Here is a 15,838-nt window from a genome sequence, read left to right on the forward strand (position 1 = left end):
GGTAATTTTCAGAAAAGTCAACAGAGGAATATTCCATTGGATCCGAAACTGGGTTGGGCCAAGGGTCCAAGGATTTAAAGGGTTAAGGGTTTTGGGTTTTAAAGGGTTAAAGGTTTCAGATGCACGGGCCTAAGGCCCTAAAAGGAAATGGCCCAAAGGCCTTTTGGGTTTTTAAAAAGAAATGGGTTTAAGGGGAAATGGGTTTAGGGCTTGGGCTTAGGGCCCCCAACAACACACGGCCCAAAGGCCCTTCGAACTGAAATGGGAAAATGGGTTTGGATTCAGGGTCTTCACAGATGAGGCCCAAGGCCTTGAAAACAATTAATAAAAATATACTAAAAATAAAATAAAAGGACGTTGGGTTAGGCTCGGCAGGAATGACCCGAAGGCCTTAGACTTAAAAGGATTTGGGTTTGGGGTAATTTGGCTAGGTCTCAGCCCAAATGGGTTTGGGTTTGAAGGCAAACTGGTTGGGTTAGCCCATTTTCAGGCCAAGTTTTTGGCCAGTTTTTGGGTTGATTTTTCAAGGCTCATAACTTATTCGTTACTCATCTAAATCAAGTGATCCAAACATGAAAGTCATAGTTCTCGAAGAGACAAAAAGAATGGTACTTCGCATGATGGCTAACTAGCCGTGGTTTGGCTGAAAAACACCTCAAAAGCCTCGGAGGTCGCCGGAAACTGGGTAAAATTCAAATGGATATAACTTCTTCAATACTCAACGAAATTGGGTGATTCAAAAATGAAAGTTGTAGTACTCAGCGAGATGAAGAGATTGATACCTGCACGCTGGCCAACTCACCGTGCTTTGGCTGAAAATTTGGAAAAGGTACTTCGAGCTATTTTATGTAATTCACATGTATACACCACTTAAAATAACCTTCAATCTAACCCTAAAACAGAACCCAAGGTTTTCTAGAAGCTTACCAATGTCGGAAAAACATGAAACACGTCGGAGAAGATGATAAAAAGCGACACCATCACTATTGGGGTTCCATGAAGGTTTGCTTGAGTTTTCCCGAGGTTCCTACGTCCAGTGGTGTTGGTTTAAGGCTGTTGTTGCTTGTGTGAGTGACAAAATCGAGAAGAGAGGGAGAGATCACAGAAGGGGTGCACGGGGAAGGAGAGGTTTGGGGGTGACGGAAGAGAGAATGAAGGAAATGAGAGTTGTGAGAAAGGGAGAGAGGACTGAAAGAGGAGAAAGACGAGAGGCTCGGGGGACAAAAATCAGGGGCTGAGCCCCTTGGGCTCACCAATTAAGATCCAAAACCAATTTTTAAAAGAAATAGATCTAGCCCAAGGTGAAATTTCACGCAAAATACTCCCTTTGTTTCAATAGAATCGGAACGGGTTGTTACATTTACTTATCACTTTATTTCAATTTCATAGATCTGTTAGAAAATCTGTTAAGTAAACCTTTAAGTGATGAAGTGGCAAATATGAGATCCATATTTGTGCTGACATGGCTGCCACGTGGCAAGAAAAATAATTTTTTATACATTTAAAATATAATAATATTTACCCTTAAAATAAAAAACCAATCAAACTCTGAAACCCAAAAACTCCCCCAACCCACTTCTCCAACTCCTCCCTCTTCACCGCCTATTCTCTCTCTCCCCAAACCCACTCCTCTCTCTTCCCCCCCCCCCCCCCCCCCGCGACCAATTTCCTACTCTCCCTCAAACCCCTCTGCGACACTCTCGCCATAAACCCCCAAACCCTAATCCCCATAATCCATCTCATCCCCGATCACCCCTAACCCACCTCCCAACTCGCACCCTCACCACCCCTTTCGCCCTTTTCGTTCTAGAATTTTGAATTTGATTGCAGATAGAAAATTGATTATATAATAGTTAGAGAATCAAGCTTAATTTTTTTTATTAAGCTCAAGAGGAAGCTTAACCTTGTTGAAATGGAAGAAAATTGATTAAGCTCACGAACGTATTGAAAAGCTCGGCGGCAATGGAGAAGCTCAGCGGCAGAATCAGAATCGAAGAACCACATTTCAACAAAGACAACGGCGGCTGAAGATTGGCCTAGTTCGAGCCGAGCTCCATGTTCTTGACGAAGATGGGTCAGAATTTCATCGAAGGGAGCAACGAGAAGCAAGCTGAAGGTGGGTCGGGGGGTGAAGAGGGAGGAGTGGGTCTGGGGAGAGAGAATGGATGGAAGGTGAAGGAGGAGATGGAGAAGTGGGTCGGGGAGGGGGGGGGTGGGGGGTTTCTAGGTTTGTTTGGGTTTTTCCTTTTTCTTTATCTTTTTTTAATAGGGTAAATATTATTATATTTTAAATACATAAAAAATTATTTTTCTTGTCACGTGGCTCAAATGTGGTAGTCACGTCAGCACAAATGTGGATCAATTCTACAACTAAATGATTATTCATGTTAATTGCCCCTTTTACGAAGTGTAATATTGCATTTAGCATACTATCAAACATCTATCGTTTACATGTGCATATGTGAAAGATACATTTTAAGAAGTGTAATATTGGACTTAGCATATGTCTATAAAACTAAAATCTATTTAAAATTATTTTCACTTTGGACTTGTACTCATAGGTCTCGTTTGTTGTTTAGGGTTGTACAACTCACTAAACTAAATGAGTGTTGAATTGAAATATGGATATCAACTTGCATATTTGTCTAAGTGAAGGTAGACGATAGAAAAATCATGCTGAAAAATTATTTCTCTTAATTAATCTCCACAAAATAGTGGATTGGGGGACAAGTTTTCTTCATAACTTCTTCATCTTTTATCTTCACCTAGATAAAACATGCAAATTGACATTTATATTTTCATTAAATATTCATTGAATCTAGTTATCCAAGTCAAACCAATCCAAAACCGCAAACAGGTATTTAAACAAGTGGAATGGTAGGTTATAAAAAATGTGTTCGTTAAACTATCAATCGGGGATGTAGCTCAGATGGTAGAGCGCTCGCTTAGCATGCGAGAGGTATGGGGATCGATACCCCACTTCTCCATCCTTTTTAAACTTTTCAGTTTTTTTTTTCCACTGTTCTTTTTATGAGAGAGGCAGAAGAGGGAGAGGAAACTGAAATGCCCACCATCTCCACGAGCTTTTCAAATATATTTATACACACACACAAACTACTCAAAAAATCTCTCTGCACCTTCACTCTCCATCTCAAACAACAAACTCTCAGCCCACCATTCACTTCCCTACAATGCGGAACCACCTTCAATCCCTTGCCAAAACCAAATCCTTCCCAAAAGGCCAGCAGCTCCACGCCGTCGCCATCACCACAGGAAATCTCATCGACAACACCTATCTCAGCACCAAGCTCGCCGCTTTCTGCGGTAAAATGCCCCAAGCGAAGGTGATTTTTGATGGGATTCTACTGAAAAACTCGTTCCTGTGGAATTTCATGATCAGGGGTATGCCTGCAATTGCTGTTCGTTCAAGTCTCTGGTTTTGCACCGTGAAATGCTTAGTTTTGGACAGAAAGCGGACAATTCTACGTACCCTTTTGTTCTCAAGGCGTGCGGCAATCTGTTGGTTTTGGAAATTGGGAGGAAGGTTCATGGGGAGGTTGTGGTTAGTGGATTGAAGTCGGATATTTATGTGGGCTAATGCTCTTCTAGCAATGGACTCGAAGTTCGGGGATATGGGGTTGGTAGGGCGTGTAGATGAAGCATATGCGATCATTAAGACCATGGAAGTAGAACCTAGCAGTGATATATGGGCGCACTTCTTTCTGCTTGCAGGCTACACAAGAATGTTATGTTAAGCTGGCGGACATTGCAGCACAAAAAGTTTCGAAATGAACCCAAACGGAGTGGGGAGCTACTTTTGCCTTTCCAACATTTATGCTTCTGAGAAGAGATGGGATAATGTGGAAAGAGTGAGAGCCAATTTGAGAAGGAAGGGAATGAAGAAACACCCGGCTACTGCTTGGTAGAGTTAGATAAGAAGGTTCATAGGTTTTTGGTTTGAGATAAGTCACACCTACTGACGCGATATATTTATGTAAAGTTAAAAGACTTGAATCTGCAGCTCAAGGAAGCTGGGATACAAGCCTGACACCGCTTCAGTATTCTATGACGTTTAAAAGGAAGTAAAGGAGAAGATGCTTTGGGATCATAGCAGAGACTCGCAATTGCTTTCGCCCTTATTAACACAACCTGGAACAACAACCAGGATAACCAAGAATCTTCGTGTACATAGCGATCGCCACACAGTAACAATAATGATCTCTATGCTTATGAATTGAGAGATTATAATGTGAGATCTCCGTAGGTTTCACCGCTTTAGACATGGAGTTTGCTCTTGTGGGGATTATTGGTGAATGATACTGTCATAAGATTATCTGTACATTCATTCCATGGAAAATACAGATTCTTTTATTTAAACAGCAGACATCTCAAATTGATTTGACATATTGCCATCCTATGCCAATTTATTGGTTGCTTCCCTCCCAGCTTGGCTGTTGTATCACTTAAAGACAGAAAAGATTTTGCTTATCAAATTAGAAACTAGGCCAAGAAGTCCACCAGCTCCACCACTGACACTCATATCTGTTTCTTTATCCCATGGGAATGGCTCCACTGCTTTAGTTTCTTCCAGAAGATCTTCAATCGAAATCTCTGGTTTCGACCGCTTCAAAGGACCAAGGTGGTGATTGTACTTCTCTGGGTCTGGACGGTAATCCTGCATAAATGAGGGATCTGATGACATATTTCACCAGGAAAGAGCATGTCCTTAAGGCACATACATAAAGATTTGCTTACCTGATCAGCATGCATCTTTTTTACAAATATCGTGAACGTATCAAGATTCGTCTTTTGTAGTAGTTCATCAGACAAACGAAGGTATGTCACCCCGTACATCCTTAATTTTGGTTGGCCGTCTTTATTGATGCCATTTGGCCTAGCATTTAGAAGGATTTGGTCATAAGCCACACTGTCGTATCTAGACAGTGCATTTTCTCCAGCAACTTCTATGTTTTCTCTCCAACCTCCACTCAAAACCTGCACATGCATTTTGCAAAACATGATTGTCATAGTATGCAGTTGTCCATTTTCAATGCATCCTTGGTTTAACTTGTTTGTTCCTTCTTAAATTCGTTAGTGATGCGCTTTTACTTTCCATAATTTTCTCATTGAAATAAATTCGTTAAGAAACATATTTGATTCAGAACCTGGGTGTTACTGGATGTCAGGAATCGAATTTCATTTTTCTGATTCTGTATAATTTTCAAACTGAAGAAAGATAGATTTTTGTAGGGTTTTCCGAGACAATGTTTTATGGAGGTAATTGTACAAGAAGAAAACAGTAAAACAGTATTTTCTCAATGACAAACGAAACTGAAGTAGGAAAGCTGGTATTCATAAATGTACAAGATATTTACCTGCTGAACAAGTTCCTTACGCGCACTTTTGGCATCAGCACTTTGTTCTGAGTTCCTCATCTCTAAACATGTGAAATTCAAAATTGCATGATGCCTTGGCAACATCCTTGCTATAGGTCTGTACCCATCTCTATCTTTCAAGTTGTAGTATCCTGCAGTAAGCTCCGCGGCGTGATTATCAACTTCATACCACCAGTGAATTCCAGATACCTGTTTCGATAATCAAGCACAGACTCATCGATTAACACGGGGGTTAAGATGGTAAATAATGCTAGTATGAGTTTGTTACGACATTAGAATATTTACTTTGGCAGCTAGCTTTAATTTACAGCTCTCAAAAACTTTGTTGGCTTCATCCAGGATCTGATCACCATGGATCAGTAATTTGTTAGAGTACCAAGTCAAGAAGAACTTCCCTTTCTCAGTAACGTATGTCCCGTTTGATCTGAAGAACCCTGAGGATTCAGGAGTGTCATTGTATTCTCCGGCGTTATCTGGCAATGCCCATTCAGGATGACCTGCAACCGTTGCAGCCTCTTTAAACTCTGCTTGGAGATACTTGTCATAGCACTGCAATATGGAATAGGTAATGTGCTTAAAACTCAAACCTGCTTAATGTTTCCAGTAAGCCGGAGGATTGTCAAATTAATAAATCAGTCCCACCTGAAATTCTCCAATCCCTGGAAAAGCCCATCCTTGACTTTCCGGATAAGAGGGATGCCTGAGCTCTCCTGCAGGGCCAAGCCCTACTTCAATGTCTACAATAAGTCCGGTTTCTAGAAAATCCGACAGTTCTCACTGAAGCTTTTCATGTAATCACTCTATATCTGTAACAGAAGGATTAACGTATAAGTAACCTTGATAAAATGAATGCTAGCTGATGGCATGAACATTTTACATGTTGAAATCTTGTGAACCTTACTTCCACGGCAGTTCGTCCGTCAAAGAGACGCAGGTTATCCACACCTAGAGTGAGGTATTCTGGGTTCCTGTTACCTTTGAGATTGGTATACTCCGATCTCAAGTACCCATTTGGGAATGGGGATTGTTACAACATCTCCTACATTCCCACCACATCGGTGGAATGACATTATAGTTTGTAATTTCAGCCCACAATTTTGAACTGCTTGAAACACGCTCCTATAAGCACTCCAATCATACTGCTTAGGCCCTTTGGATTCTATGATCCCCCACCACACATCTATCATAACCCCATCGACACCTGCCGCTCGTAGCTCCTTCAGATCCTTTACAAGTTTGTCTCTGTCTTCCGAAACATTGTCAACCGTAACAACTCCCAACTGGTACGAAGACAAACCCGAAAAGAAAAATTAGAACTTTTTGTGATGATCATTATATTTCAAACTATAATGCATACATAATGCGAGTGAAAAGAAGAATTATGACTTACAGGGAGCATCACGAAGATTGGCACATAATTTTTGAGCATCGTTTCTTGATAACTGAGAGAAGTTGCCACCTGAATTGTTGTGTAAGAGAAGATCTTTTAGGGTTTGATTTCTCTAAAACGATGGAGTTGATGCAGTTTTACTACTCCAGCCTGCTGCCTTTTATAGAACATATATCACTATCTTGATGACCAAAAAAAGAGATAAGCACTTCTTCTGCTGCACCTTATCTTTGTACAAATTATTGGCAGCCCCAATGGGGGGTCATTTATCATCTAAAATCCACATGCTTATTTTGTTTGCATGCTTATCTGCTATTTGGACCACCTTTGAGAGTCTGATACCATATATAGCCCTCAAACAACTTTACAAAACTAGGTCATAGATGCATTATACAAGGAGCATTAAGGTCATTGAACCCATGGGGACGGAGGACCTTTACCTACAGCATCATTAATCTTACAGTGAAAACATAAACTTGCCCTCCCTTCTGCACATGTTCTAGGCTTTTTAAAGATTCAAACTCATGGATTTTTTTTTGTTTGGTCAATATTTCAAACACATGCTTCTTGTGTCTGTTTCATGACAGAAACATATCTATGCCATGCCGCAGTATCTCAAACCAACCACGCACTACTATGCGTTTTGACGTTCTTACACGAGTTTTTGACTTGAGATACCACCACAATAACCCCTTAATGAGGAAGTTCTTCTCTTGTTTCAGCCCTTAAGATTTTTATGAAAGAATTTGTAGATGAGAAGATTGTGAGGAAGTCATTTACCTTTCGTTCTGTGATGGAAATTTCAGATGCAACAGCTCGAGGACTTTGGATTACACTGCAGGAGCGTAAAGCTGTGGCTGAGCTGGTTCCTTGCCTCCATACTCTACTTGCTCCCTCTGCACTCTCGAGCACGTTTGAAAGTGGAACATGCGGGCAGAAGAAGCACCCACTGTGATAAGCAGTTACTTTCTCTCACAAACCACTGAGAGCTGTGCTTGTTGTCATGGGGACTATACCTAATGACGATGCTACCACGCTATAATATTATGGAGCAGAAAAGAGGCCGTGCGACATGAATCGTGATGTAGTATGAAACTCTGGTTTCTTGTTGCCTGCATTGATATATAGGTTATGGTATGGAAGATTTTCTAGGGAGTTTTGGTTGGAGAGGAAAAGAGAAGACAGTGGCCACATTATTTTCTGGCCATGCTTATTGTTGTCTTCTTTTCAAGTCATTTTCTTCTCCATTTTTTGTGGACTTGAGAGCATCTGTTCAAAGATAGAAACAAAAAATGCATCCGAACAAGAAAAGATTGTATTCCTTTGAAAAGTGGTATGCCTTTTCGTTTTTAGGACGAATGATAGGATATTTATTGTGGCATGCCTTTTCGTTTTTTTGGACAAATGATAGGATATTTATTCATAACAAAGTTCTGTCACCGCAATAGGTTAGTCACGACTGATGGTAGATCCACATAGAGGACAATGTATGGAATTGCCTTTCACTTGCCGTTAATGCATACGGCAACATGCTTGACAAAGCGTCTCGAGCCAAAGCAACTAGCTACGACCCACTATTGCTACACAAGAAATTGTCCGATCGTTTTTGTTGTTTCGTTGCTAATGACTGCTACGAAGGAAAGATGCTTGAAAAAAAATGCTTCAATGAGGTCAAGGGTAACATAGGTGGCCAAGATAAACTAACCAAAGTGTTGTGTGAGCTTCATCTTGTTTTCGAGAGAAAATATTCCTAGAGTAGCTCTTGGTCACGGCTAGTTATCAAACTCAATATAAATATTCTTCAACCATACATTCAAGTGAATCGAGTCATATACATTATCAATGAAATGAAGACAAGTACCACTAAATCAAATGTGTTACTTGTTAATTGTGATGTGAATCAATGGCTTGGACATTGAACTTAGCCATCATAAATCCAAGATCCAAGTTAGCCAAACCAAATCTAGAGGCTCACAACTATAAGGCTTCAAAACCATTGGAGCCCATAGGACAAGATTGTAAATAGGAGGGAACCGAGGGTTAGTTGTTAAAATCAAGTGATCCAGATTGGAAAAGGATCCCAAGGATCATTTTCTTGGGAATCTAGGAGATCCTGTGATCATAATCGTTCATCGTACACCGTGCGATAAAAAATTATTTTAAAATTAAATATAAATAGTACCTAACGAAAACTGACTGCACGATATACTATAAACAATCATGATCACGAAATCTCCAAGAAAATGTTCGGGCGAGATCCTTTTCCATCCAGCTTCATCCCAAGGGGAATGACATGGCACTCTGGCTGGCAGACATGGTTGGTGGCTCAACTTCCAATAGGACTTGGATTGTCTGCCCTTCCCATCCAATACCCTTTCCATCTCCTCTTATTTTTGTGATCACGGTTAAGTCACGTCAACATTTTATATTCCTATTGCTTTTTGTTTTATTATTTTTATATAAAAAAATTAATATAAAATATTAATGTGATTTAACCGTGACCACAGAAATAGAAAGGGATGGGAAGAGTATGGAATGGAGAGGGCAGACAATCCAGGCCCCTTCCAATATATCCTCTTCAACGGCTTTACTTTATTGATGACCCTACTATTACAGAGCTTAATTGCTCTGCTCCTCACCTAAAATACCCCAATTAGAGTAAAGGTACTACAACAATGTCATTCAAGTAAAACTTAAATGATACCAGTCGTAACTATAAGGGTGTACTCGAGTAGATTATCGTTCCGAACCGCACCATATAAGTTGCTTTATTAAAGTAAAATATAAGCCGCAAAAGTATAAAGCCTAAAATATTATCCTACACTGGTATAACTTCATGTGAAATGCTTTCCAATAACTCAAATTCTCGAATTGTAAAAAATGTTAAATTGGATCAGCTGACCCTCCAATTTCCGAGAACAATGTAAGTTGCATCTCTATTGGTTATTAATAAAATAACAGTGACATCATCTGTTAATAATACCTACCTTTATATTATTAGTATGAGACGCTAATGGCGATAAAACCATGCCTTTACCCATATGCTTTCCACTTTCCCATTTACCCTAAATTAATTGGTCTTCACGTGCCCACAATTACTTCTGTCTCCCAAATTCCCAATCCTTAAATCTCCAAAAATACCCACACACACTCACTACCCTCACTCTCTCCCTCCGCCTTCTAAGCCATGAAAAGAAGACGACGAAAAACACCCAGCAAATCCCAACACCACCGCCATTCTCTCCGCCAATCTGTCTGAACTCAAACCCAGCAGAAACCCAGCAAACCAAAATGTGCTATGTGGGGAAAGCAACAAAGATCTTCATTTTTGTGGTGACAGTGCTGGTGGTACTTGGGCTGGTTTTGGGATTTGGGGTTCTCCGCCACGGCCTCCAAAAATCCCACAAATGCTCCGCCGATTCGGATTCCTGCCGCCCTCTCTCCTCCCCACCAATTCAATTCCCTAACCCCAATTCCGGTTCGAACCAGCCCAGCCCACCAAATTCCGATCCAACTCTGACCCAGCCCAGCCCACCCAACCCCAATTTCAACCCGCCTCCTCCGCCTAACCCTGATTTGACCCCGTCTCCGCCGACATCAATCTCAACCCCGCCTCCTCCAACTCCGCCGACATCAATTCTAAGCCCACCTCCGCCGACATCAATTCTGAGTCCACCTCCGCCTAACCCAACTTCCAATCCGCCATCTTTTCCGCCGCCTCCGCCGGCTACAACGGCGGCGCCGCCTTTCAGTCCGCCAAGTGAGGCCCAGGTGACTCCAAGTCCTGCCCGTGTTTAGCTGCAATCTCATAGTACAAGTTCAAATTTGGCCCAATTTGTTATATATTTTGGAAAGCAGCCGTTATTATTCTTTGATTCATATTCTTGGATTGATGATCAATGGGTTGGGTTAGGTTGGATTGGATTTGTATATAAGATGTTTAGTGGATGGATAAGAATCAAACATCGACGTCATATCGATCACAAGATAGCATCATTTGTCGTGCAATTCGAGAATTTTAGTCAATTTAGACAGTCTCGGTCAGTGTAACAGTGTTTCTTTCTTGTACTATGAATCAGATGACTACTTTTTTTCTTTCTTGTGTGGATTTCGATGTGTCCGTATGCCCCTTTGTCAATCAGGTTGACTGCGTTGCCCTACTGCTACAATATTTGCTTTTTCTTTTTCACATTGCAGTTTCTGTTTTTTATATATGTCGGGAAATCAAATTTTTAGATTAAATTTGTAAATTATGTAATGTGATATTAATGAGAAATAAGCACGTTAATTAATATTAACGTAATTATTCAATTATTAATAATCATGTTATTGTTTTACAAAATTTAATCTAAATAATTAGTCTCCCTATCATATTGCTTTGATATATCAATAGTTTGTAAATAACCATCAACGAATATGTCAATACCATTAATGGAGACTTTTGTGAAGGAAAATACTTGCATCCGTTTTATATAATGCATCGCATTATTCATTTTTTGTGACCAACGTATTTTGACGCTATAAATATTGTAATCGGAGCCACTTATATTCTTAATCCTCCTTTAAAGATCATATCTATAGAATATCAACCAAAGAAAATATGATTTAGTCATCTATATGATTGAACAAACAAACAATGTTGAGCTAAATAACAAACTCATGATGAACCATCTATTTTCACCAAATAGCCCTTATAATTCAACTTGTTATTTACAAAAAAGTATAGATAGTTTGTAAACAACCATCAAGCAATATGTCAATACCATTGATGCATAGTTTGTGTAAAGGAAAATACTTGCATCCATCCAAGGTTCTAAAATGCACTAGTCGTGACACGTTCCGATCTCGATATTCTTCTAATATCAGGATGGGCACGTGTTGGCCGACACTTGAAGGTAACGAAGTCATTTTTAAAATGCCTACGAATAAAATATGTAATCAAAATGAAAATGCTAATGCAGGAACATGTTCAGAGTATACAAATAAATAAGAATAATATGAAAGAATTATAATTAAAAGGTATGAACGAAGGGAAAAGTCATACACTGAGAAGACTCGAATATACCTTTGTGGACAGATCGTGTGCCTCGATTCTAACTCCTAAAGGGGCGCAAAAACAGAAAATGTGAGTGGACCAAAGTTTATATTAATACTAATAATAGGAAAACCATTTTCTTTAAGAACATACTAACCCTCTGTTTTGAAAACGCATATATATAATACTGCATAGTAGTTTCTAAAAACTCTACATGCCATGAAAACGTTCATAAAATCAGTGTGTATAAAACCGTGCTCAGAAATGATAATATAACAGCCCGAAGGCAAATCCGTAAAACCTCTGTAAATCACATCAATGTTGTACTCTCTAGGGGTATCATAGTCGCCCGAAGGCAGTACATGTCCATCACCCGAAGGTGAAGTTGTACGACACTAGGTTACGCCAGTGAAGAAACATGGTAGGCCCCATCACCCAAGGGTGAAGATGTACGACTTTGGATTACGACAGAGAAGAAATATATAACATCACACACCGACACTAGCCATGACTAATGAAACTGTCCGACACTAGTTTCGCCAGTGAAGCTAGGGATATGGCATAAATATCTCACTCCTTATTCGCCTAAAGGCAGTACCTGTCCATCACCCGAAAGTGAAGCTATACAACTTCGGGTTACGCCAGAGAAGAAATATATACATAGATATCTTCAATTGTATCCTATGGCTATAGACATCTACATGCCCGTGTTGTGTGGATGTTTTGTATGATAACCCGCTAGATAAGTACCAAAAACATATCTCAAAATATCATCTCAAATTCGGAGCTCAAAAGCTCAAAGTCTCATCTCATAACTCCATCATAACTCATGTTCATAAACCGTAAATAAATCGTATCCACAAATCCATAGAATTTCATCTACGAAAATCCAATAATTTATAACCTTTCGAAAAACATAAATTCGATAAATCGTAATTATCTCGTAAAAGCAATTTAAATAAATCATAATTTCTCCGTAAATCATAAGTATAAAAATCCACAAAAACAACTTGGGTTTGATGGAGAAATAAAGATGGGAGGTCTCTGAGTTGATTTATGGTGGTGAATGGTTGCAATTTGCCGGAAAAACCAAAGAGAAACCGCTGAAAAAATTGAAGGGAATCGGGTCGGGTCACGCGGGTCAAGGAGAACCCGGTCGGTTCCTCTCATTCTATCATCCCTTCTTTCCTCTTCTTTCCTCTTTCCTGATTGAGTAACCTCTCTTCTCCGTCCATCTCTCTCCTTTCATCCTTCCATCCTAGCCACACACGTGGCACTAGATTGATGCTCCAACAAATCTGGAGCCTTCCAGATTTATGGTCAAATGACAATTTTGCCCTCTACTTCAATCGTTTATAACTCTTTCGTTATAACTCCAAATTCGATTCCGTTTGCGCCTACATGTCCGTAATGTTGAGTACTATAAGGATACGCTAAGGGAATAGATCTTACATGACACGACATGGCAGTCAACAATAGCCAACGCATTTGCTTCGAAGGGCATTTTCGTAATTTCACATTTTAAAATTATAAAAAAAGTAATTTTTTTGGGGTCGTGTTGTTGCAAGTCGGGCGACGGGCATGAACCGAGTGCAAATTTGTCCAATTTGTCCAACTGTAGTCAAGTAAAATTGGATTTTTAGTTATAGCTTGAACATTGTATATAGTAAACACATTGACCGCACAATGAATTTGTTTTCCAAATGCAAAAGGAAGCAATCATAAAATTGGAATAAAATCCTGAGGAAATTTTGTCACACTGAAAACACAATTGAATACATTTTTCATGAACAATAACGTAAATCTTCCTTGCTTAAAACCCTAGTGGGCTAGCAACAACATGATCACAATATTGAACCCCATAGTGAGACTGATCGGGAGACCGCCTTTGTAGTTCAATGACGATGCAGAAGGTTGCCCTGAAGACCCGGTTCGAGAAATGGAAGTAGGAGCTTCAATTGAAGGAATGTCAGTAGGGTTTGATGCAGGACTGATGTGCAATCCAGATGGCAAAGTAGGGGGCAATGTGGGAGCATATTGTGGTACCGATTTTGCTGGTGAGGCAATAGAAGTTTCTAAAGCCAAACTAGGAGTCTCCGGCGAAGATGATGGAGCTGAAGGAGATTCTAGTGGGGAAAGGCTTATAGGAGAAGCTGCTGGTGTGGCAGAAGATGCAAGAGTGTTGACTTCAAGCTTCATTCCTTGACTACAATGTCCAATTGTTCCACAGATGAAGTACCTTTTGCCTGGAGAAGAGAGAGGAATTGTAGTGCTTCCCCCAGTGTAAGACTGAATTGAGTTACTTGCTTGGCAAGAATCATAGTCTGCCTTTGGCACTTCAATCACATCATGGTTTGGTGAGTACTGAAAATCTAGATTCATACAAAAGGTATGTGTTAATTAGTAGAGGAAAGTATATGTGAGAGTTAAAATTGGGAAATATTATTAGTATTTCAAAATCGTCATCACACAATCTTCTCTTTCTTAACTGTATTTTTTTACTAAGGACTGCAGAATGACTATTGAAATGTACGAATATCAGCTCCTATATTATAAGATATTGGCATTCAGCATCTTCGAGTATGAAAATAACTTACTAAGATTATCTCCGACTAAGAATGACTGCGATGATGCCCATGTCTGAAGGTCAGTACTCGAATCCCACGCGCCGTTTGGACCTCCGACCATGTAAGTGGCTGCCATGGCCAATTCTATGAGCATGGTCACAACAACCAAGCTCATCAATGTTGTTCTTGGAGCTGCCATATTTTGCTTAATTAGTTATGAAGGGGCGAAGAAGTTGAAGGATAGAATGAAGAAGTAGAGAGAGTCGACCACGTAGGTATAAATTTAGGCACTTCATGTATATAGACGCTGAATGAAAAAGGAGAGACATTTGAAAGTGAAGATAATATTAATTTAGGGTATAGTTGTTTTAGTTGGTCAAGTACCATGATGATAGGCAAGGACAGGTTGTAGATAACATATTGAAGTAAATAGTTCAAATTTTTCTTTTCTTCTTTTTTAACGAATACATAATTGAAATCTATGGACAATTAAAGGTGTAGATAAATTTTAATGTGTATCGTGGTGTATCATTTCATGTGTTATAATAATTAAGTGGATGAAAATGTTGATTTATCATACTTTTAGACAGTGGCAGAGCCACTATGGGACCAGAATGATCCCTGGCCGATCTTGCCATTTTTTTTTTCTTGCTATACCCTTAAAATTCCAGTGTGTTCTGAATCCACAATTTTCCGTTCCATGTCTTGTCTCATTTTTCTTTCAATCTCTCTTATTGCAGTGCAGTCTTCATTTCTCCTCCTTATTATATCAACTTTTCTTTGGCTTTAACTTATATTTTGAAAAAATTCTTGCTTACTCTTTACCTCATACTCGAGTTTTTGGGTTTGTGCAATGTTTTTAGTTTTCAATTATTATGTAAATTACTCCAATCTCGTATGTTATGAGTTCAAATTACTTATATTAATAAAAAACAAACACACGTGTTATCATTTGAGTTGAATAACACCCTTACGTGGTGGTGTTACAACTTACAACTACGCCGAAACAGAATCTGATGGTTAAATTTTGTTAACAAAAACAAAAAAGTAGACCTGAAAAACAAAAGAGCGAAGCCAAACTTATGCAATGGAGTGGTTTATGGCTTCCACGTTGAAGGGTTAATGGACAGGGTGGCTAACTTCATCTTCATGCATGTTTAGTAGGTATACATCGATTCACCTAATCTACTAATCCAACCCAGCAGAATGTTAAATAAGAAAAAGTATGAAGCTTTCCATGACGAGGTCCATTGAAATAGTGACACGTTTCATTTCCAAATGTCTGAACACAACTAACCAAACCAAGCATCCGTATGCTCTCTTTCAAGAAAAAGATTCATAAGAATTACGAGGATGCAGCCTCGATGAGACCCCGTGCAAAATTACGAAGAGATTGTAGCAACTTTTTACATGTTATAATAAGAATGAACTGCATAATCAATATGTCTTA

At 39.5% G+C, this 15,838-nt stretch overlaps 1 protein-coding gene, 1 non-coding gene and 1 pseudogene across 3 annotated transcripts; 1 reads left to right on the plus strand and 2 right to left on the minus strand.

Annotated features, from left to right (window-relative positions):
• The first annotated feature begins 2,914 nt into the window (after positions 1-2,914).
• On the plus strand, positions 2,915-2,987 carry TRNAA-AGC (transfer RNA alanine (anticodon AGC)). Its single transcript has one exon. It is a non-coding gene; the product is annotated as a tRNA-Ala (tRNA).
• A 1,319-nt stretch (positions 2,988-4,306) lies between these two features.
• Positions 4,307-6,958, minus strand: LOC137749315 (beta-amylase-like; annotated as a pseudogene). The gene is made up of 7 exons (XR_015958284.1): positions 6,787-6,958; positions 6,298-6,676; positions 6,039-6,202; positions 5,682-5,945; positions 5,376-5,585; positions 4,756-4,995; positions 4,307-4,675 (listed from the first exon to the last, which is right to left on the minus strand). The product of XR_015958284.1 is annotated as a beta-amylase-like (transcript).
• A 6,518-nt stretch (positions 6,959-13,476) lies between these two features.
• Positions 13,477-14,644, minus strand: LOC137749498 (blue copper protein 1b-like). The gene is made up of 2 exons (XM_068489598.2): positions 14,419-14,644; positions 13,477-14,193 (listed from the first exon to the last, which is right to left on the minus strand). Exons 1-2 carry the CDS (start codon positions 14,585-14,587, stop codon positions 13,643-13,645), a joined length of 720 nt encoding a protein of 239 aa, XP_068345699.2. The 5' UTR covers positions 14,588-14,644; the 3' UTR covers positions 13,477-13,642.
• Between the last annotated feature and the right edge of the window lie 1,194 nt (positions 14,645-15,838).

This window comes from Pyrus communis, chromosome 17 (genome assembly GCF_041283825.1).
Source record: "Pyrus communis isolate YQ-2024b chromosome 17, ASM4128382v1, whole genome shotgun sequence".
NCBI classification, from domain to species: domain Eukaryota; kingdom Viridiplantae; phylum Streptophyta; class Magnoliopsida; order Rosales; family Rosaceae; genus Pyrus; species Pyrus communis.